This window comes from Diabrotica virgifera, chromosome 4, assembly GCF_917563875.1.
Source record: "Diabrotica virgifera virgifera chromosome 4, PGI_DIABVI_V3a".
Classification (NCBI taxonomy): Eukaryota; Metazoa; Arthropoda; class Insecta; order Coleoptera; family Chrysomelidae; genus Diabrotica; species Diabrotica virgifera.
This window is the reverse complement of record NC_065446.1, coordinates 32,014,609-32,036,938: the sequence shown is the minus strand read 5'-3', so window position 1 is coordinate 32,036,938 and position 22,330 is coordinate 32,014,609. Positions and strand designations below refer to the sequence as shown.

The 22,330-nt window shown below is 34.5% G+C and overlaps 1 protein-coding gene across 2 annotated transcripts; it reads right to left on the bottom strand.

The window, feature by feature from the left end:
• Nucleotides 1-674: 674 nt before the first annotated feature.
• On the bottom strand, nt 675-22,330 carry LOC114327880 (45 kDa calcium-binding protein). Of its 2 annotated transcripts, none has more exons than XM_028276596.2 (4): nt 21,853-22,330; nt 14,512-14,783; nt 8,258-8,464; nt 675-1,055 (listed from the first exon to the last, which is right to left on the bottom strand). In XM_028276596.2, exons 1-4 carry the CDS (start codon nt 22,146-22,148, stop codon nt 766-768), a joined length of 1,065 nt encoding a protein of 354 aa, XP_028132397.1. In that variant the 5' UTR covers nt 22,149-22,330; the 3' UTR covers nt 675-765. The 2 variants fall into 2 exon arrangements, with proteins under 2 accessions (XP_028132397.1, XP_028132398.1); XM_028276597.2 differs by having other exon boundaries at nt 14,527-14,783; nt 21,853-22,329.

The following is a 22,330-nucleotide window of genomic DNA, read 5'->3' as shown; positions in this document are numbered from 1 at the left end:
TTGGACCGCGTTTTTTGCTACCTGTTGATAGCTACTGTGTGCTCTTAACAAAAATATATACAAAAATGTGTATGGAATATATTTAAAAAGAAGTGATACCTAAGTAGAAAATGTACAATAAATGCGCTTTCAAAATATTTAAAATTAGTTTTAAAAGTTTGCATGTAAGTATTTTATTTAAAAAATATTTGTTTGCGTGTTTAAATACTTTTATTATATTCTGAAACACGAATTATGAAATGCCTTAAAAATGTTTATCCTGATTCAATAAATTGATAAACATAATTTCATTTATAACAGTAATAACAGTTAGTTTTCACGTTAACAAAAATAAACAGAATAATTCAATTTGGACGTTACGAATTGTCCGTTACGGAATTTGTATAGTTACGAACTGTCGCCGTTACGAAGTGTCGCCGTTACGAACTGTCGCTGTTACGAATTGTCCGTTACCATTTGTCTGGTTACGAACTGTCGCGTTGCGAGATGTCATGGAACCGTGGTAAATAGAAGAGTTTTACCAAGGTATTTGGTATGATTTTACGGAATATTTTAAAGACGGCGGTTTATCACCTTTTTTCATCATAATTATTGAGATCCTATATCTCAAACGGCGGTCAAAGATTTTAAAAGTTGTTGAGATACAGTTTAAATAGATTATCAAAAAAACAGAAAAAAATAAACAATTTATTAAATAATTGACGTAACATGTATTCAGTAGACTATTTTAAAAAAATAAAAACTTGAAAGATGCAATTCCTGTATTTAAAATTCATCATGAAAACTTCTGGCAGTGTCGACCATCTTCGATTTTAAAAACAAATCCGGGTGCGCAAGCATTTCGTCTAAAGACAACATTTGATCATGGTCGTTATCAGCAAGAGCCAGAAGAGCTTCTGCTTCATGTTCACTGTGCCTGGGACTTTGAGGAGCAACATAGTGTAATAGTTCCCTCCTATCCGCCCTTCCATCTCCATTAAGATCTATTCGTTTTCGAAATTCTTCTCTTCGTTCGTTTTCGTCTTGTCTTACTATCAATGGCTCATCACCATTACCTAAAATATTTAAATTTTATACTTTGTTGTCAATCTGATTAAAAGATGTAGCTATAGCTACATCTTTAGCTATAGCTACATATATGTACAGGAACCCTAGATACCTCTAGATTCTAGATGTTAAATAAAAACTTTCAAAAATTGTAAAAAATTAGTTATTCAGACAGACTTATTAAATTGATTATTGCTATAAAATGTGTAAAATGTCCACCTAAAACATTAAGATAGAACTGCAGGTGATCTTCTAAATATCTTTTTAGATTGCTCAACATTTATACATGAATACACTCAAAAAAGCAACGCGTATGTTATTCATCAAATCAGTTTATTTTATTGGAGTTATTTTAGATTTATTTTATTTATCGTATGGCATAGATACAATAAGAACACATAATTTAAAAAAAGTATATAAAACATTACATGAAGTATCACAAACGAACATCTAATGTATTAATATAATGTAAAGCATTTTCGGTCGCATTCAGGAACTCATCGAAAACTCCAAGGTACCGCCTTCGGGGACATTCCTCAATAATGTGGCGGACGGTCTGCCGTTGCGCACCACAGTCACACTCAGGAGTAAGGGCCTTTCCCCATCTACGCAAGCTGTCAGCACATCTACCGGTACCTGTTCTTATTCTGTTCAGCGCCGTCCATGTATTGCGGGGCAGTTCAAAGCCTGGCGGTTTCTGATCGATACAGGCCATTTGGTGTGATTCCTGTGGTGAGTCGCTCTCCCATTGTCTTCTCCAAGCGTTGGTGAGGTCGAAATGTTCCTGATGTAGGGAAGTGGCCCTTAACAATGGGGGATATCTGGAGCGCAGTCTGTTCATTTCGATATCAAGCTTATCATGGTGGATGGGTAGTTGATGGTTAGCCTCGATTTTTCGATATTCTCTGAGAAGAGAATGACTTCTTCTTAGTTTCGGCGGTGGAATGTGACTCAGAATGGGAAGCCAATAGTTCGGTGTTGGTCAAATTGTACCTGAGATCATTTGCATTGTCTGGTTTAATTGGGTGTCAATGATCTTCGTGTGTTTGCTATTGAGCCATACCGGCGAAGCATATTCAGCCGCCGAGTATACGAGTCCGAGAGCGGATGATCTGAGTACGGAGGCTGAGGACCCCCATGTGGTGCCATATAGCTTTTGGATTATATTATTTCGCGTCTTCAGTTTTTCTGCCGTTCTTTGCAGGTGTTCCTTAAAACTTAAGGTTCTGTCAAGAGTCACTCCAAGATATTTTGGTGTTATGAGTGAGTAGTCTGTTTTCAAAGTGAACGGAGAGTTTTTTGTTGGCTTGGGCATTATTCAGATGGAAACAGCACACTTCAGTTTTCGTTGCATTGGGCCGTAGCCTCCATTTGCGAAAATATTCACCCATAACAGCAAGGCCATCCGTCAGTATTGTTTCTGTAACATTCATGTTATTATGCCTTGCTGCAATGGCCCAATCGTCAGCGTAGCCAAATTTCTGCGAAGTTGTCCTAGGTAGGTCCGCGATGTATAACTGAGCTTCATTTGGACACTTCTTAAGTTGCCCATTGTGACGTGAAAAGGTATGTCGGTGAGCATGCTATCAATGAGTTTGGTTACCTTTTGGCATGGGATGGCACGGATCAGTTTGCAGATTAGTCCTTGTCTCCAGACGGTGTCGTATGCAGCTGATAGGTCAATGAAAGCAACGGATGTTTTTTGCTTTCTTTGAAAACCTGCTTCAATATGTGTTGTTCTGGTATAGGATCTGATCTGTGCAGCTGCGGTTAGGTCTGAACCCTGCTTGCTCGATAGGTATCACCCCCCAATATGGTGTTACTAATTCTGTTGTGGATTAAGCGTTCCAGCAGTTTATAGACACAGCTCAGCAGTGCAATCGGTCGGTAGTTTTGAGGTTGATCATTTGCTTTTTCTGGTTTCAATATGGCTATAATGGAGGCCATTTTAAGGGAATGAGGGATTTCTCCTGATTTTAATATATCTGTGTAGAAATCAGCCAGCCATTTCCTAGCATATTTGCCACAATGGAGTAAAAATTCTGGATGTATTTTATCGGAGCCGGGTGCCTTTCCAGACTTAATTTCTGATATTGCTGAGGTAATTTCTTCTGGAGTAAACTCGTCAGAGTATTCAGATGTAGGCGGGCATGCAGATTTTAGTATTTTTAGTTCTTGTTTTACTTTGGTGGTGTGGTCACGATCTCTAGGTGCCCTTGAGTTTGCTACAATGTGGGAGGCCACTCTGTTGGGAATTATTGGTACTTTGTCTCTAGTTGAGTGTCTGCTACTACCAAGTTTCCTAAGTAAGGACCACGCTTTTCTGCTTGATTTACTAAAGTCTAGTTTTTCTTGGCTTTCGTTGTATTCTTGATACAATTTTTCGCATTTTTCATCCCATCCTGGGACATAATCTCTACGATATCCTCTGGGTATAGTTTTCTTCGCTGTAGATATAACCGCGCCAACAAATCTCATACAGTTTGTACGTGTTGGGGTTATCCATCCGAGACATTTGTCCAATATCGCAGTAAAAGTCGCCCAGTCTGCTTTTTTAAAGTTCCACCTAGGTCGAGGAAAAGATGTTATTATTGGTATTTTGATGCAAACTTCTATTACAACTGGTCTATGTTGGCTATGTGCAATCTATGTGGAAAATCTGGAAAATCTTCACTGTACGTGAAGCTGCCAGGGGTTGATTGTTTTCGTTTGTGGAGACAAAGCATAGGTCTGGGTTGTATTCTCGCCTCCAGGCTGCAGATCGAAAAGTTCCCCTATCTTTATCAAAGCCTCGCCGTTTTGATCACTTTGTCTATACTTCCAAAATTCGTGATGGCTGTTGAAATCTCCAACATACACTGAGGGGTGTGGGTGGGCGTGAATAACATGTGGAGGCCACAGGACTGCCGGGGGTTTATAAATATTGCTGACAGTAATTTCGACAATTTGTATGGTAACCGTATGAATGTTATTTATGTCTGATGTAGAACATATGTGTGCATTTTCTATTTTGTTTCGGACATAGGTTGCTACTCCATAAGCTGGATGGTAAGTTGCACCCAGTAAATCGTAACCATGAATTCTTCCTCTAGCGAGAATTTGTTCCTCGTTTTCTACATAGGTTTCCTGAGATGCGACTACGTCGATATTATTTTCAATGAGTACCTTTTGAAGGTACTCACATTTACTTCTACTGATACCTTCTATATTTAAATGGCATATTCGGACGCTTGGTCCGAGTCGTTTTGTTGCTTGGTCCTGAGAAGGTCCCTTTAAGTTGTTGGTTGGAGGCATATCTTATTATTTTAATTATTTTAATGTGTTCCTTGCCAGGAGATCTAGAGATTCTAGATTTTCTGGCTGCCTATTGTGCTAGTTCATTTAGCATTACCCAGGGTGCACGTGTAGTATTCTACTACGGACGCGAACTAGCTTTACACCCCCGTTATTTTAGAAAAAACATCTAAGACAAGGCACAAAAACAAAAATCTATAAAACAGCAATTAGACCTATATTGACATACATGGCGGAGTCAAGACCTGACACATCTAAAACCTACTATGTACTAGAAACAACAAAGATGAAAATACTTCGACGAATATCGGGGAAAAGTCTGTTGGATAGGGAGAGAAGCGAAAACATAAGAAGATCATGCAATATAGAAGACATAAATGTATGGGTGACAAAAAGGAAACAGGAGTGGACCGAACACATTAGTAGAATGACAGAGGATAGGATAGTACTAATAGCACTAGATAAGTCACCAAATGGACGAAGAAGTATTGGCAGACCAAGAAAAAGATGATGCGATAATTTAAATCATTTAGGAGGCTAATATTGGAGAAGAGACTAAGAAACAGGCTTTAAAGCCTACATACAAAAAGGAAGAAGTCCTCCCTGATAAAAAGGAAGAAGTACAACGTCCTCCCTGATAAAAGGAACGATACTGTAGCGATGTAGCTCCTAATACGTTTGGCCTCGTTTGTAACGTCTGCCATTATTAATAATACTGTCTACCAGACCTGAACTCAAATCCGCTATTAAATCCCCAAAAAATCCATCAAAAAATACCCCGTTATGAAGAAGATTCGGTATCCTAACACTGGAACTCTAATCGTCCTGTCATCAAGAGGGCATCTGCATGGCCTTGTTTATTCTATCATCCCAGCTCTTGTGATGTTGGTGTCCAGCTGCCATACCATCTCTTCGGGGTCTTCCTAGTGGTCTTTGTGTATTGAGTTTATGTGTTTTTGCCTATTTCGTCTTTCTCCCTGGGTCCATTCTGTTGACCTAATCACTCCATTTGCGACGTCGCGCTTGTTTCTATCTCACCACATCCTGGACTCCAGTTTCTCTTAATCCTCATTTCTTATTGTATCTAGCGAGATAAATTCCCTTTTGGTTCTTAATACTTTCATTTCTGTGTAGTTCTCACCAATATTTTTGTAAGCGACGTTTCAGTATGTTAGTAGTGGTCTTACACATGCTTTATATATCCGGATATTGCTCTCCACGCTCATATATTGGTTCCTCCAAATGAAATCTCTCAAGAATACCGATATTCTGGCTGCCTTGTTGACTTTTTTACTTCCTCTGCAGTATATCTACCATACGATACATATATTCCAAGGTGGTTGAAACTCATGACGTTCTATTATATGTTTGTTAACCGCTAACAAGAATAGTAGGTATAGGTATACAGGGTGTTTGGTAAAGAATGGGCCATAGCTTAACCTTTGATTTCTGAGCTTAAAATAGGTCGATTTAAGCTAACTTACCTTAGTACAAAAGGTGATAATAACCGAAATACAGGGTGTCAAAGTTAAACTTTTATGTTATTTATTTTTGAATATTTCCTGACAGGTATGGGACAACAACACGAAATTTGGTAAGTGGTGGTGGTATTGCACAATCTAGTAAATTATGTTAAACAAACGTTTCTGGATACTACCAGAGGCGTGCGACGACGGGGGAATGCGAGTGATTGACCCTTCTCAAATTCTACGCCACTGGCGGAATTGCTATTTTAGTGCAATTTTTTATTCTTCAATATTTTCTATGTAAAAAACATACTCTTTATTCGTAACGATAAAGCCATTAGTTTTCGAGATATTTGAAGCTAAAAACGAAGGAGCATAATACATTAATCAAAATAAGTGTGCCTTTTCATTTTTAACTTTAAACATCTCGAAAACTAATGACTTCATCGTTACGAATGAAGAGTATATTATTTGCATAGAAAGTATTGGAGAATCTAAAATTTGTGCTAAAATAGCAGTTTCATCAGTGGCATAGAATTTGGGAAGGGTCAACCATTCACTTTCCCCTGTCGCACACCTCTGGTATGAACCACAAACGATTATTTAACATAATTTAGTAGGGTGTACAGTACCCACACTTTCTGCCAAGTACCATAAGGATATGTAAAATAGTTTTATAGTACCGGGCACACATAGTTCTTAAAGTTTTAAATAAGGAATAAATTATTAAAAAAAAAGAATACTTTAAAATAATTTGACATATCCGTGTGATACTTAGCAGAAAGTGTAGGCACTGTACACCCTACTAAATTATGTTAAATAATCGTTTCTGGCTACTACCAGAGGCGTACGACAGAGGAATGTGAAAGGTTGACCCTTCCCAAATTCTACGCCACTGATGAAACTGCTATTTTAGCATAATTTTTAGATTCTCCAATACTTTCTATGCAAATAATATACTCTACATTCGTAACGATAAAGCCATTAGTTCTCGAGATATTTGAAGTTAAAAATGAAAAAGCACACTTATTTTGATTAATGTATTATGCTCCTTCGTTTTTAGCTTCAAATATCTCGAAAACTAATGGCTTTATCGTTACCAATGAAGAGTATATTTGTACATAGAAAGTATTGGAGAATCAAAAAATTGCACTAAAATAGCAATTCCGCGAGTGGCGTAGAATTTGGGAAGGGTCAACCATTCACGTTCCCCCATAGTACGCCTCTGGTAGTAGCCAGAAACGTTTTTTTAATATAATTTAGTAGATTGTACAATACCAGCACCACTTGCCCAATTTCGTGTTGTTGTCTCATGCCTGTCAGGAAATATTCAAAAATAAATAAAATAAAAGTTTAGCTTTGACACCCTGTACTTAGGTTATTATCAACTTTTGTACTTAGGTAAGTTAGCTTAAATCGACCTATTTTAAGCTCAGAAATATAAGGTTAAGCTATGGCCCATTCTTTACCAAACACCCTGTATACAAGAATTAACGAGAATAGTATAGGTATACAGGGTGTCCCAGACTAAGTTACCCACGCTATATCTCTTAAACGAATAGAGATTTTCGAATGGGACAAAAGATGATATATTCTACTTGCAATACACTTTAATATGGCGTACAAAAAAATCATCCCCTAAATAATCATCCCTTAGTTACAACCCCTAACTTTAATTTTTTTAATAGCACCCTGTATATTTTTGTATAGTTTTGGATGTGGTCTTTTATCGTCTATTCAACACATTTTTTGAAAATAAAATCGGTTTGTATATAACCTAGAAACTATCAGTTTATTTTTGTTAAATTGTGTGTCCCAGACTAATTTATCCAGGCTATATTTCTTAAACGAATAGAGATTTTCGAATGGCACAAAAACTGATCTATTCCATTTGTAATACACTTTCATATGGCGTAGAAAAAATCCATCCCCTAAATATTCATCCCTAACTTACAGGGTGCTATTAAAAAAAATAAAGTAAAGGGTTGTAACTAAGGGATGAATATTTAGGGGATATTTTTTTCTAGGTCATATTAAAGTGTATTACAAATGTAATAGATCATTTTTGTCCCATTCGAAAATCTCTATTCGTTTATGAAATATAGCCTTGATAAATTAGTCTGGGACACATAATTAACAAAACTAAACTGATATTTTCTTGGTTATTTACGAACCGATTTTATTTTCAAAAAATGTGTTGAATAGACGATAGAAGACAACGTCCAAAACTATAAAAAAATATATAGGGTGCTATTAAAAAAATTAAAGTTAGGGGTTGTAACTAAGGGATGATTATTTAGGGGATGATTTTTTTGTACGTTACATTAAAGTGTATTACAAGTAGAATATATCACCTTTTGTCCCATTCGAAAATCTCTATTTCTTTAAGAGATATATAACGTGGGTAAGTTAGTCTGGGACACCCTGTATACAAAAATGATTAGTTTTACCTTCAGTTTGTAGAACGGCAAACTCATCTTCTGTCAAAAGCTCATCACCATCTCTATCAAATTTATCAAACAGTTCGTCCACTAGCATCAATTGGTTTGTAACACTCGATTCGGGATGAGTAAAGGACAAAAATTCATCTATAGTTAATGTATTTGGGTTCGATTTGGCTGCTTCAGTCCATGCGGCTTTATCTCTCATTATTCTTTCTGGAATTCAAACATTATGAACAACATTTAAAATTGAATCAGTCATTTTGAAAAGGGGTCATCTCCACTTTTTTAAATTTTACAGGAGAGGTCAAAAACTTTTTATCTTTAAGACTATTAGGAAAATAATTGTTGAAGTTATTCTTCTTTAGGCGCGATGCGATTGAGAGTAAAATTTCATACATCGCCGCGCATGCGCACACAGACAGTAATAGTTATTTGCTAATCTTTCAAGATAGGTATGTATGTATCTGTATCAGCGCAAATAAGTCATTAAAAGAATATATTAGATAGTGTTTTTAGTAAATGTATTATTTATTATAATTTTTGGATTTGTCTTTCTCTGTACTAAGATAATAAAATATTATGTAGGTATAACATTTTTATATGTCTGTTTGTCACCGTGTTGTGTAAATATATCCGAAACTTACGTGTCGTTTAAAAAAGCTCGGTGGCGTAGTTGGTAGAACGTTGGGTCAGTGATTGGAAGGTCATATTTTTTATAATTTTTGGTTGTTTTAATAAAAATTTTTTGAAAGTGGTAGATAAGAAAGTTAGTTTAATATTTAAATAAAATACAAATAACCTGTTAAGTATATTTACTTCGTTGAAATTATATAATAGAAGAATAACTTCTTACGTGCGTACAAAGTACACACACACATTCTTTTTTTTAAGTATTTTTTTGGGTTTAATATTCACTATGCAAGCTGATGAGTAATTTAAAAATATTTTTTTAGGTTTGAAAAGACCTAGAAACCGCAATTTTTTTAAAAAGAGATGACCCGTTTTCAAAATGAACAGGTATGAAAAGAAAAAAATAGTCATTATAATGTGAATATTGTTTATTACACACATTAAACGGCTAAATAAAAGCTGATGAATATTTTAAAAATGTTTTTAAATTTTAAAAGGCCTAGTAACCTCAATTTTTTTAAATAGATATGACCCGTTTTAAAAATGAACAGATGATGTTCATTTTGAAAACGGGTCATCTCAAATGGGTATCTCTAGGAGATGACCCCTTTTTAAACGGAACTGGTTTGCGGGGAATGCTGTGCTTATTGTAATAACATTGAAAGTTGACCCGTTTTCATGTGGAATAGACGTCTCTATGTGTATTAAATATAAATTCAACGAAAAGTGGAAATGTCATAAAAGTGGAGATGACCCCTTTTCAAAATGGCCGATTCAATTGATACACAATATTAGAAGTTTGGAGGCTATCCTTCAAAAGGGATAGACACAGAATTGATAATAGGGAGTTCTGCTCGAATTCTGATGTAGGTATACAATAATTTACAACTAAAAAGTAGGTATAAACAAAAATAAAAAAATTTTAACCTAAGGAAAAATAATATTTTTCAATATATTAAACAATTTCATTATTCATTTATCTTTTTTTACATTTGTATATTAATTGTATATTGTGTGAACATTGTTTTATTTTTTTGAATGTCAACGGAATTTAAACGTGACTTTACGATTTGCTTTACGTTACGTTAAGGCAGTTACAAAAACTACCTATTTTAACATTCATCCTCTACGACACGTTAGTTGCTTTACGTATACGGAGATGCGTACGTTACGTAGCAACAAAAACTCCCTAATATCGACAATAGTGTCAACTACGACAAACGGCAGAGATGAGAGTACTTAAAATAAATGCAAGAAATACGCTGAGAAGACATTATAGAAGACAATGTAACGTACAGTGTACAAACGAATGGACACTACATAAATAGAAAAAAAAAAGAATGGAACAACCACATAACCAGAATGGGGGAGACACGTGTAGTCAAAATAGCACGAGATAAATCAGCAATCGGTAGAAGAAGTATCGGCCGACCGCGCAAACGATGGAGAGACAACCTTCCATAAAGGTATCAATCCACCAATGAACAAGCAAAATTACTTATAAAGACGAAGAATAAAAAGAAGACATTAGTGTCACACTGCGGTACTTAGGAAAGCAGCCGATAAAATACAGATAAAAAGTTTTGAGTAGGTATTTGAATAGGATAGGCCAATTTTACTAAAATTTCTAGCAATGTCTGAACAGAAAATGAAAGGCCCGACTGAAGCATAGTAAGTCTTTATCAACTCTTGAATTTTTTTAATTAAAATTTCTTCTGTTAAAAAGTTGTTGAGCCATTTTAAAATTCTACATTTTCATACTATATGTACTCGTAAAGAAATAAACAATTAACGTATCATCAGCAATAACCAGAGACATGTTAACAATAGACCAGGCTATATACTAAATTTACAATCAAGGTGCAGTAGAAATAAACAAACCAAGACAGGTTAAATGCTACTAGAAGCACTCCCGAATCATAATTTACAATGTATATACATTGTAAATCCCAAATCATGATTTAGAAAGCTTATACATTGTAAATTATGATTCGGGAGTGCTCCTAGTAGCATTTAACGTGTCTTGGTTTGTTTATTTCTACTGCATCTCGATTATAAATTTAGTATAGTTATATGCCACTCAATGCATCGGGGTGTAACGCAAATATCAAGTACGGTGGTGTAGCTATCTTTGTCTGTCGTGTGAGTGGGAGCGTATCTACTGTGACATAATTATGTCACAGACTGGTTTCAGCTCCCGGCCTAAGTTGTTTACCAAGTAACCTTTATTATGATTTATGATGCTCTATTCCTTCTCGACTTTTGGAGTAAATTCTTTCTTGTTTCTTGTAAATACTATTCGAGATGTTATTTATTTCTAGAACGTTCAATGTTGTATAAATAGTAGGTTTTTGTAATTATCAGTTCAGTTGTGAATTTGAAAACATCGGTGTACTTTGATATGTAACGGGCGCTGTATATTTTTGAATTTGTAATTAGATAAATTATTAGATTTAGTGTAATAAATAAATTAGATATCGCAGTTTGTAAAATAAAGGAAATAAATTCAGTGTTTTTCATTTGTTTAGTTGTAAGATATTAAAAATAAATAAAATCAACTAAAATTAAACAGTAGTGCCTAACAGATCATAGAAACGTCAGTTTTGTAACACTACCAAGAGGTGGGAGTAACGGAACGACACAAACACAGAGGCGGCGGCCATCATATGCCAGAGAGAGAAAGCTAAGCGCCGGCAGAGAGAGACAGATAGACCACCGACCCGAACTGCTCCGCGTTACGCTATTTTTCGGACCTGGCCTAATCTACTTGTTATTATATCTATGGCAATAACGCTCCCAAATACCGCCTACAAAGTCCTTGCAAATATCCTTCCAGATAGAACAAAACATAGGTACACAGAAGAAAACATTAATGCGGATTTAGACCGGGCCACTCTACTATTGATCAGATATTCACAATAAAACAGAAAATGGAAAAATGCTGGGAGTATGATCGTGAGCTTCATCAGATATAGGCATTTGAGTCTGCAGGGTTACTAGACTGTAGAGGGCGAGAAGGAACTTGGCTTTCCTAAAAAACTAGTCAATTTGATACGGATGTATACTGTGTATGGAACGGTTACGATATGTAAGGTGAGAGTTAGACAACAATACTCGGATACATTTGAAATAAACAATGGACTAAAACAGGGAGATAAACTTTTACCACAACTAGTGTTGAAAAATTCTCGAGAATGAAAAATCAGAGAATATTCTCGAGATGGAGAATTTTCTGAGAATGAACCCTAAGACGCAAAAATCATGAAATTATATACAAAATTATGAGAGTAAACAACAGTGTTCTTTATATATAAACAAAATACAAAAACAACAGAGAACACAAAATTTATTTGATAAAAAAATGAAAGTTTCTTCTTAACAACAAATAATGCAAGTAATGGATGTGGCCATTTAATCAGACAATCATGGGTCTCAGGTTCAGAATATATTTCTATCATTAGCTCATCCTGGTCATCTATATTCTGCATTTCAATGTACTGATGAGAAGTTGTGGGATTTTATTTTTCACGAGTAGTCAGCTCAGTCGTGGATTGGTCTACGTCTAAAGGGGCATTGAGACGGGCTAGTTTTTGAAGCAATATGTTGCCGAAAATATATATTTGGTATATTTCTGGCAACACTACAGCCATCTAATGAAAATATCGCCGTTTGGTTGAGCCATGTGGCCGAAATTTTACTGGTATTTGAACACTATTGCAGTGCCTGATGCGATGCTGATAAAGTCGAACTGCTGTGGAAAATTTTGCATGTTGCTCTGTATTTTCTCTTTATTTCCTGTACTCTGTTGAAACTTAATTTGGTTTTGTCAAAACATACAAAGAAAAGATGAATACGTGGTCAAATGAAATCACAATAAGGTTTATTAATGCAGTACATTTGCGTCCAAAGTTGTGGAACTTGGCATACTTCTGGAACTATGAGACAAATGGAAGAGTAGTGCACCCTGAATAAATACATTTAACTAAAACTGTTAGTATATATAAATAACAATCGCTAATCTTATTGAGATTGGTATTGCATTTCTCATGTTTGATATTTCTTCTCTATTCTTGGCCCTATCATTATTTATTAATAGTTCGAAATCACTTTTTGACATTCTTGTAAAATTCGTAAACAAATAATTGTCTAGCATTATTTCCATAGTTAAATTACTCATTGTTTCGCATTTACTTAGAAAAACCGTAACCACATTTTCCGTTTTTCATTTTTCTTTTTTATGTATCGTCTTAGCACGATTCAGGACGCAGCAACTCTCAAGAGAATATTCTCGAGAACGAGAATATTCTGGCTGAGAATATTCTCTTCTTACATCACTAACCACAACTCTTCAACTAGCTGGGGAACACATAATCAGAAGTGCAAGAATCGCAAACCGACTACTATATTTCATCGAGAAGGGCCAAACTTACTTTTGGCATTTGCAGAATACTTAGATCTAATAGAAAACACCAGATTAAGGATGATGAAGACTTTCGTCAGGTTAGAGAAGGAAGAAGAGAAGATAGGGCTCCTAATCACGGGCGCCCATATAAAAATTTTCAGGGGGGGACCAGACGTGAAGATGTTGCCCATTATATTTTGTATACTTTAGATAACCATATATAGTTTACAGCACCCGAAAAGCTAGGGGGGGGGGGCACGCTCCCCTGCCCATGAGTATGGGCGCCCATGCTCCTAATCAATGAAAGTAAAACTTAATATATCTATAAGAGACGCAATAACCAAAACAGAGATAGAATAGAGTCGGACAGAACATCACCATCGAAGACTTTAACTTTCAGAGCGTCGACATCGATTTCGACGATGAAGACGAGGATTATCCAGGCCTGTCTTCTTCTTCTTCTTCAGCCTGTGTTCGTCTACTGCTGGACATAGACCTCTTCCATTTGCTTCCATCGATTTCTACTCTTGGCAATTCTCATCCACTGCTTGCCCGCGACTTGTTTGATATCATCTGCCACCTCTTCTGCGGTCTGCCTACTCCTCGCCTGTTCTCTCTTGGTCTCCAGTTTGTTAGTCTCTGTGTCCATTTTTCGGGATTATCTCGGTCAACATGTCCGACCCATTGCCACTTGAGCCTTGCTATACGTTCTGCGACATCAGTAATCTTTGTTCTTTCACGAATGTCGATATTTCGAATTCTGTCTCTCAAACTAATCCCTAGCATGGCCCTCTCCATCGCTCTTTGGGTTGTACTGAGCTGCTCTAAGGTTTTACTTGTAAAGGCCATGGTCTCCAGTCCATATGTAGTTACAGGCAAGATACATTTGTCATAAATTCTACGTTTTAGACACATTGGTGTATCTTTATTCTTCAAGATAAAGCTTAACTTGCCGAAAGCTACCCAAGACAATTGTATGCGTCTTTTTTATTTTGGCTATTTGGTTTTCTTTACCTGTATATATTGCAATATTCTCTATTCTAAGTTTAAGTCCCGAGAAGACTGGATCAGATGGCATTTTTGCAATTTAAGGGTCCTCTCGGAATGCTATTAGTACAAAGTGCGTATGCGTATCTGTTATTAAGCAGCGTTAGGTACACTACATGTTCATAATATGACGTATGAAATTAATGAATATGCGTCATGATTCCACCAGAAAACTACTTACCTGATAAATACGTACCTTTAAGCGATCTCTCAAGTCCCCTATGCCTTTTTTCATCATGATCTCCAATAAATTTGTCACTAAAACCCCTCTTTTTTAAAAAGTATGTATGATATTCTCTCCAAGTGATCACACCATTTTGAGGACTAATATCAATAAGACTAAAAAGTTCCAAATTTGAACTGATAGCAGTAGAAATATGTTCCACAATTTTTTGTCTAATCCACATCGCCAACTCTCTTGAATCTAGCTTGTTGTTTTTGTCTTTATCAGCCCTGAAAAAAAATTCCAGTCTAATTTATTTGTAATCGGATATCAAAGTATATACAGTGTGGAAACCACTTATGAAATAAAATTGTTTTTCGTTAGCCCAAAAAGTCAGGAACGATGTAAAAATAATGCAATACAGAGTGATGAATTATTAGTCGGCAAAGGGATCTAAAACTTCATCCACGACCTATGGTTCATCTCGATAATAATCCATATAGTCCAGGGCGCATCTGTTTTGAGATGGACGTTGAGAGGTGACTCAAATTTTTTTGCAGAAATTGCTTGAAAATAACTCAAATAATAATATTTGAGCTATCCTCCCACTTAAAATGGTCCGGAACATTGTTTAAATAATCTAAATGTCAAAATATGAAGGAAAATTCGATTTTTTTATTGGTTTTTTTGATTATAACTTTAAAACTGTTCATTTTTGAGAAAAGTTGTACTGACATAAAAGTTGCGTAATTAAATTTCCTACAATATAGAATTGATAAAAAATTTAAAAAATAGTCACCCTTGTTGCAAAATAGCAATAATTGCGAAAAAAACATACAAAAACAAGTACTCGCATTTTACGTTTTTCAACCATATGTGCTTCACTTAGGACCTTCATATTTTACCCAGAAAAACTTTATGATATAGTAAAATAACACTGTAAATTTCATTAAGATCGGTTTAATAGATTTTGCAAAATAAATTTTGCAATCCAGCTTTCGCAAAAAAAATCCATTTTTTTTAATGTTGCAGGACTGAAAATGAAGTAGAGAGCAAGTTGAATTTTCTTTTGCTTATAGAAGTGTACTGTACCTTTCATTAGCAATTGCAAAATTAAAATCGATTAATTAACACGGCGTCAGGAAATTTTTTAAATAAACATTAATTTTTGGTGCTACGCGCAGTACAGCGGTATTCGATTCACACAAGTTGATTCCCACCGAAATTTCTTCCAATCTTTATCTAATATATTATTTTCTTACTCTATATTTTGTTGTATTTTAATATTTTAATTCCACAAAAATCAAACTAATTTTATTATTGTTTGTGAAATATTGTTTAAACAATTGTATATGTTTAAAAATAATAAACTTTTATTCTCTAAGTTAAAATATATGAACAAAGAAAGTTTTTGCTAATAAAAGTGTTATTTCAAAGGATAGAGCATGTGTTTTTATTTTGCAATAAACAAACTTATTTATTTATATCGAAATGTAATAAAAATTAAAATGTATCAATCATTATCAAAGGTCATTGGAATGCCCAATCAGAGCAAACTATCCGCTGTTCTGCGCGTAGCACCAATAATTAATGTTTATTTAAAAAAATTCCTGACGCCGTGGTAGTTACTCGATTTTAATTTTGCAAAATTGCAAATGAAAGGTACAGTACACTTATATAAGCAAAAAAAATTTCAACTTGCTATCTGCTTTATTTTCAATCCTGTAACATTTTGAAAAAATGAATTTTTTTTGCGAAAGCTGGATTGCAAAATGTATTTTGCAAAATCTATTGAACCGATCTTAATGAAATTTACAGTATTGTTTTTCTGTGTGAAACATAAAGGTCCTAAGTGTAGCATAAATGGTTGAAAAACGTAAAATGCGAATACTTGTTTTTGTATGGTTTTTTCGCAATTATTGCTATTTTGCAACAAGGTTGACTAATTTTTAAATTATTAACTAATTCTATATTGTAGGAAATTTAATTACGCAACTTTTATGTAAGTACAACTTTTCTCGGAAATTAATACTTTTAAAGTTATAATCAAAATACGAAGAAAAAAATCGAATTTTTCCTTAATTTTTTGACATTTTGATTATTTAAACAATGTTCCGGACCTTTTTGAGAGGGAGGATAACTCAAATATTATTTGTTGATTTATTTCCAAGCAACTTCTGCAAAAAATTTGAGTCACCTCTCAACGTCCAAATTTACTAATATTTTTACAGATGCGCCCTGGTCTAATAGCGGACTAGTTCCTTTTATACTCACAAAAGTGAATACAAATAAAATGAAAATAAAGATGATTCAGATTTGATTACAGAACAGGTCACAGGTCATCTACCACGGCATCTACTATGTGCTTATATGTATTTCGGGTTTAAGCTTACCCTCCTCAGAGCACCGTGTAGAGTCACTGAACTGGAATCAAATATTTTCAACTTTTCCGTGTAATTATTAAAATAATTACAAACGATGCAAACAGCACCGTCTATGAATAGTTAGCTCAAAGAGTTATGACTCAAATGCTTCACTTTTTGCTGATAGACAGAAAAAGAGAAAATTTACCGGAAAATTTTTGACTTTAATTTGTTAATAACTAATTAATTCCAAAAGTTTAATGCAGGAAACATATGTGAGACCCTTAGAACACAAGGGATGTAAGTGTCAAGTTTTGAGAATACTTTGTTCAAAGTTCTAGACTTTAAAAATCTAGGTAGGTCTACTTAGCATGTTTTCAGTGACACGTCATTTTTGATCATGTTATTGCTAGGTTATGTAGAAAGTTTGAAGCCACCATGTTTTCTATGTGTTTGGAAGTCCATTTTTGTATTTAACCCAATTTCCTAAAAATTGTCACTTACACCACTTGCAGGGGCGTGCGGTCCATGGAAGCAAGGGAAGCATTGCTTCCTTATGTTTCCATAGTAGGTAATACCGTACCAACTTTGTAACTGAGATTATTAAACAAATGTACAAATACATAAGCAGGATTTAAGGTTGCATACGACAAAATAATTATATAGTAGGAGCAACAAGCAACCAGAAAAGACAATTGTATTTTACTCTATTATTGTCATACAGTAATGCAGTAAATATCAAAGGGATGAAATACTCGTAAGCAGCGCTGCATGCTGCTTCTAGCTTTCCTTGTAATACGTGGACCGGCGGTGGTACTCGGAGTTACGTCGGCATAATAATCTGATTTCAAATTTGCTTCTCCCCAGCCTATGTAAAAAGCACCGGGGTTACACGCTGAGTAGCGAGGTTAAATTTCGGGCATATCTATCCTATATAAGCAATTCTGTCTATTGCATACATGAAGATATTTTGTGAATTTAAATGGGATTTCTAGCACTTGACGATGGTGGGTTCGTCGACTGATTTTGTGGAATTATGAAGATTGATTTTATTGAATTATTTATATAAATATTAAATATTTATATATATATACACCGTTTTGTAGGCGTCAACGCCCTTCCGGTAGGGATCTATGGAGGAGTGTCACCGAGCCGCAAGCCCTTATCCCTTGCCGTACTGCTCCTCCATAGGCCGATCAGACACCAGCTTATTCCAGACCAAGTCGTAGATTCTTTTTAGAATTTTAGACTACGACGTCAGCCTTTTTATTTTTCTATTCACCGGGCTGGGGCACGAACCTCGATCGTCTCGACCGCATATCCACTATAGATTGTCAATCGTGCGCCTCAGTCCGCTTGGCTAATCTGATCGACTAAATATTTATATAAGTATATAAATATTAGTGTTTTGGAGAATGGTGAAACTGGGATACAGAGAGCATAATAAATAGCTTGAGAGGATTTTTGGATAGTTTAAAAAATGATTTTAAATTTGATTTTGTAATCCAGCTTTTTTCTGAAATATGTCCATTATCGGATAATTTATTTAATGTATTGCAAAGCAAGATAAACGAGATCAGTTTCTGTGTAAAAAAATTAGCAAATTTAAAGATCTTATTAACAAAAAGAGAGATGAATTTGAAAAATACTGGAATATGATGGCAAGTTTTGACTCTAAATGGAAACACATACGTACTGCTAATGTTGGAGATGTTTAATCGTGCTACCTCCGACTATACTATCAGATTTTAGATCAAATATTCCAACAAATTGAATGGAAAAATAATGCCAGTGAGTTACTAATGTTTTTAAAACCAACTTATTCTTTGGACAAATCATATTCGAAGGTAGTGAAATTATGCGAGTTAGTACTGACCATTCCAACTACTAGCGCCTCTGTAGAACGTGGTTTTTCAACTCTAAAACAACTAAAGACTTACTTGCGAAACTGGACAGAACCAGATCGACTCTCTAATGTTTCCCTTTTAGCAATTGACAATAATTTGGTTAAAAAAATGTCACAATATCCACGTTTGTACACTGAAGTTATAGATCAGTTTGCGAAAAATGGTAGGAGAGTTAAATTACATTATAAGTGAGTTTTTACAATCTTTTATAAATTGCGTCCCTGGGTTCAAATTTCACCGCACGCCCCTGATCCCTTGTGTTCTAGGGGCCTCATGTGTGTTCTTGTTATAGGTTATAGAAGTCCATAGAACTGAAAACAAGTGTCGTTTGACTGCCCGGGTCAGTATCACGAGAATAATCCTGGACTATTATGGTGATTTCGTTGCATGATATAAATAATAAGAAGGTTAAATTACACAGTGAGCACCTAAAGTTTCGAATAAATTAAATTTTTCATGAATGGGCGATTTTGAAATTAAATCCCGAAGCAGGTCGATTTTTATTTTTAAATTACGATTTTTTGGCACATATATCATACTAGTGACGTCATCCATCTGGGCGTAATGAACTAATCGATGATTTTTTAATGAGAATAGGGATCGTGTGACAGCTCATTTGAAAGGTTATTCAATTCTCCATTCAGTAATGTAAACATTAACATAATTATTTATACAGGGTGTCCAAATTTTTTAAATTAAATTAATTAACACAAAAAGAAAAACGTATGTAATAAAATACATTTTACTGCTGTCAGAAAACAGAAAAAAATGTTTATTTGAAAATTAAACTGCCAAGAGGCAGGTGGGTGGCAGTGGCGGTTATCCCTTTAGGTCAATTGGTCAATGACCTCCCTGTAATAATTGTACAATCAAACGATTATAATGTAATTATTTCCTTAAAAAAAGAAAATTTTCTGTATTAAAAATGTTCGGAATACAATAGTATCGTTCAAAGTTAAATTTTGCTTTTATTGTATTGACTTTTCAGTCATTTTGTTGTTGTAAAATATAGCGACAAAGATGCCGCCAAAAGATTACCGATAAATAAACATGAAATACGAGCTGTTTGACAGTACCGAAAAGCCAAATTTATCTTTCACTGAAACTACCGCAATATTACTCTTAAACAGCTAAATACGAACATTCACGATGGTCAAGAAATTTATTTGACCTCACTGTGAGAATACAGCACTGGGATTCCGAACGTTCACGAAAATACGCTCTTATATGCAAGTTGGTACCATCGTGGTCATTGAACGTAGACCGTAGATCTACGGTTGAGTGAGACGTGACTATCTACGCAGGGAGTAAGATTAGTTCGGAATTTACAAAGTTAAGTTAAGTGCGTTCGTGAGATTAATATTATTTTATTATAGATTTTTATAAAATGTCGGTAGTATAAATGAACTCCAACGCCAAATGAAATTAAATTGAAGAAGAATCGATTTACTTTTTAAATCCGCATAAAAATGTAAGTTTTTATTTATTTTAGGTTTTGAGTTTAAGTAGTTTGTTGATATTCTGGCTGTTGACAATTAGTAATGAAGACTTGTTCCTTTTACTTATTTCATATTTACTTGTCAAATAAAGATCCGCTTAAATTTAAACAACATATTGCAAAATAATTTATAAGAAACCAATACAGATGATGGAATAAGAAATTATTTAAAATGGGATTTGTAGGTCTTGTTTTTCCAAAAAAATCTTGAACCACCGGATATGACCTCCCCCTTCACTTACAGACCAGCCGCCACTGGTGGGTGGTAGCTTTAACATTGAATTTAAGCGGAAAACTATATCTATTTGACAAATAAACATTTTTTCCTGTTTTCTGACAGCAGTAAAATGTATTTTGAATTAAATAAATTACGTACTTCCTTTTTTCCTCAATTAATTTAATTAAAAAAAAAAGAATGTGTGTGTACTTTGTACGCACGTAAGAAGTTATACTTCTATTATATAATTTCAACGAAATAAATATACTTAACAGTTACAATACAAAAAATTAACAATAATTACCAAAAATTAACCAAAACTTAACAATGCCAAATATTAAAAAAAAAAAAGAAAAAAGTATCCGGGATTTGAACCCGCAATCACGCGATTTCTCGATCTCTGGTCGAATGCTCTGCCAACCAGGCCATCAAGGCGCATGTTACTGACGTTTCAGATATACATAATTACACAGCACGGTGACAAGTGAAATATAAAAATAGATGTTTTATTATTTTACGCCCAAGGAAGACAAATCCAAAGACACAAAATTATAATAAATAATACATTTACTAAAAAACACTAATATATTATTTTAATGGCTTATTTGCGCTGATACGTAATTTGAAAGATTAGCAACTAAACGTCATACTGTCTGTGTGCGCATGCGCGCAGATTTATGAAAAATTTTACTCTCAATCGCGCCTAAAGAAGTATAACTTCAAAAATTTGAGCCCCCTTTACACATAATTATGTTAATGTTTATATTACTGAATAAAGAATTGAATAACCTTTCTAATGAGCTATCACACGACCCCTATTCTCATTTAAAAAAATGATCGATTACGTTATCACGCTCAAATGGATGACGTCACTAAAAATCTTAATTTAAAAATAAAAATCGACCTGTTTCGAGATTTTCTCCAAAATCGCCCATTCACGAAAAAATGAATTTATTGCAACCTTTACATGCTCATTGTATATTAATATCTAGTATTTTCCCAATTGTTATTATTTTTAATGAAACCAGCATACAAGGTTAATATTAAAAGAAAAGAGAATTTAAAAAAAAAACTGAGTTTTCAATCTAATAGCACATAAAACAACATCCAAAAATGTTACTCTACATCCTCCCAGATTGAAAACAATGGGAACCTTCTCTGGCAACACCTCCGAGGCTTTTACAATTTGCAAGCCATAACGAACGCTGAGACTAAGGAAGATGAGGGAATTTTACAATTTATAATTCACGTCCCATCTGCTCAGTGCGGTAAAGTTCCAACGAGAATGGTTCCCTTCGTAGATTTTTTTTAATTTCATCCACAAATTGGTATATATACAACGCTTTTATTTCGTACGAATTTAAAAAAACTTACTTTTCAAAAACTTCCAGTAGAGTTCGAGTACCATCCTTATTAAAATCAACCAAATATTCGTTTTTATCAATCAATTCCTCTTCGCCTCGTTTATCAGTATTGAAGTTACTGTTCTTTATTCGGATTTCAAAAGAATCCTCTACATTCACTTTCAAATCCTTGACAATTTTTATATTGTGTTTTAAAGGTACTGCCAGCATCCAAATCATGACAAAAAATGCCAAATAACATAAAATTGGGACCGTGTAAGACCATCGCAAGCATTCCAAGTATTTAATTTTCTGAGCAACGTTCATATTTAATGAGCTTTTAAAAAAATTACCATGTCTTGCCTATTCATATTTTGCAAATCTAGAGAAAGCTTTTTAAATTTGCTACTTACAAGGACATATTTTTTTAAATGAATGCCGATATTTGTTGAAAAAATACATACTTTCGTCTGTGCAGTAAACGCAGGTATTTTAGAATTGAGACAAAG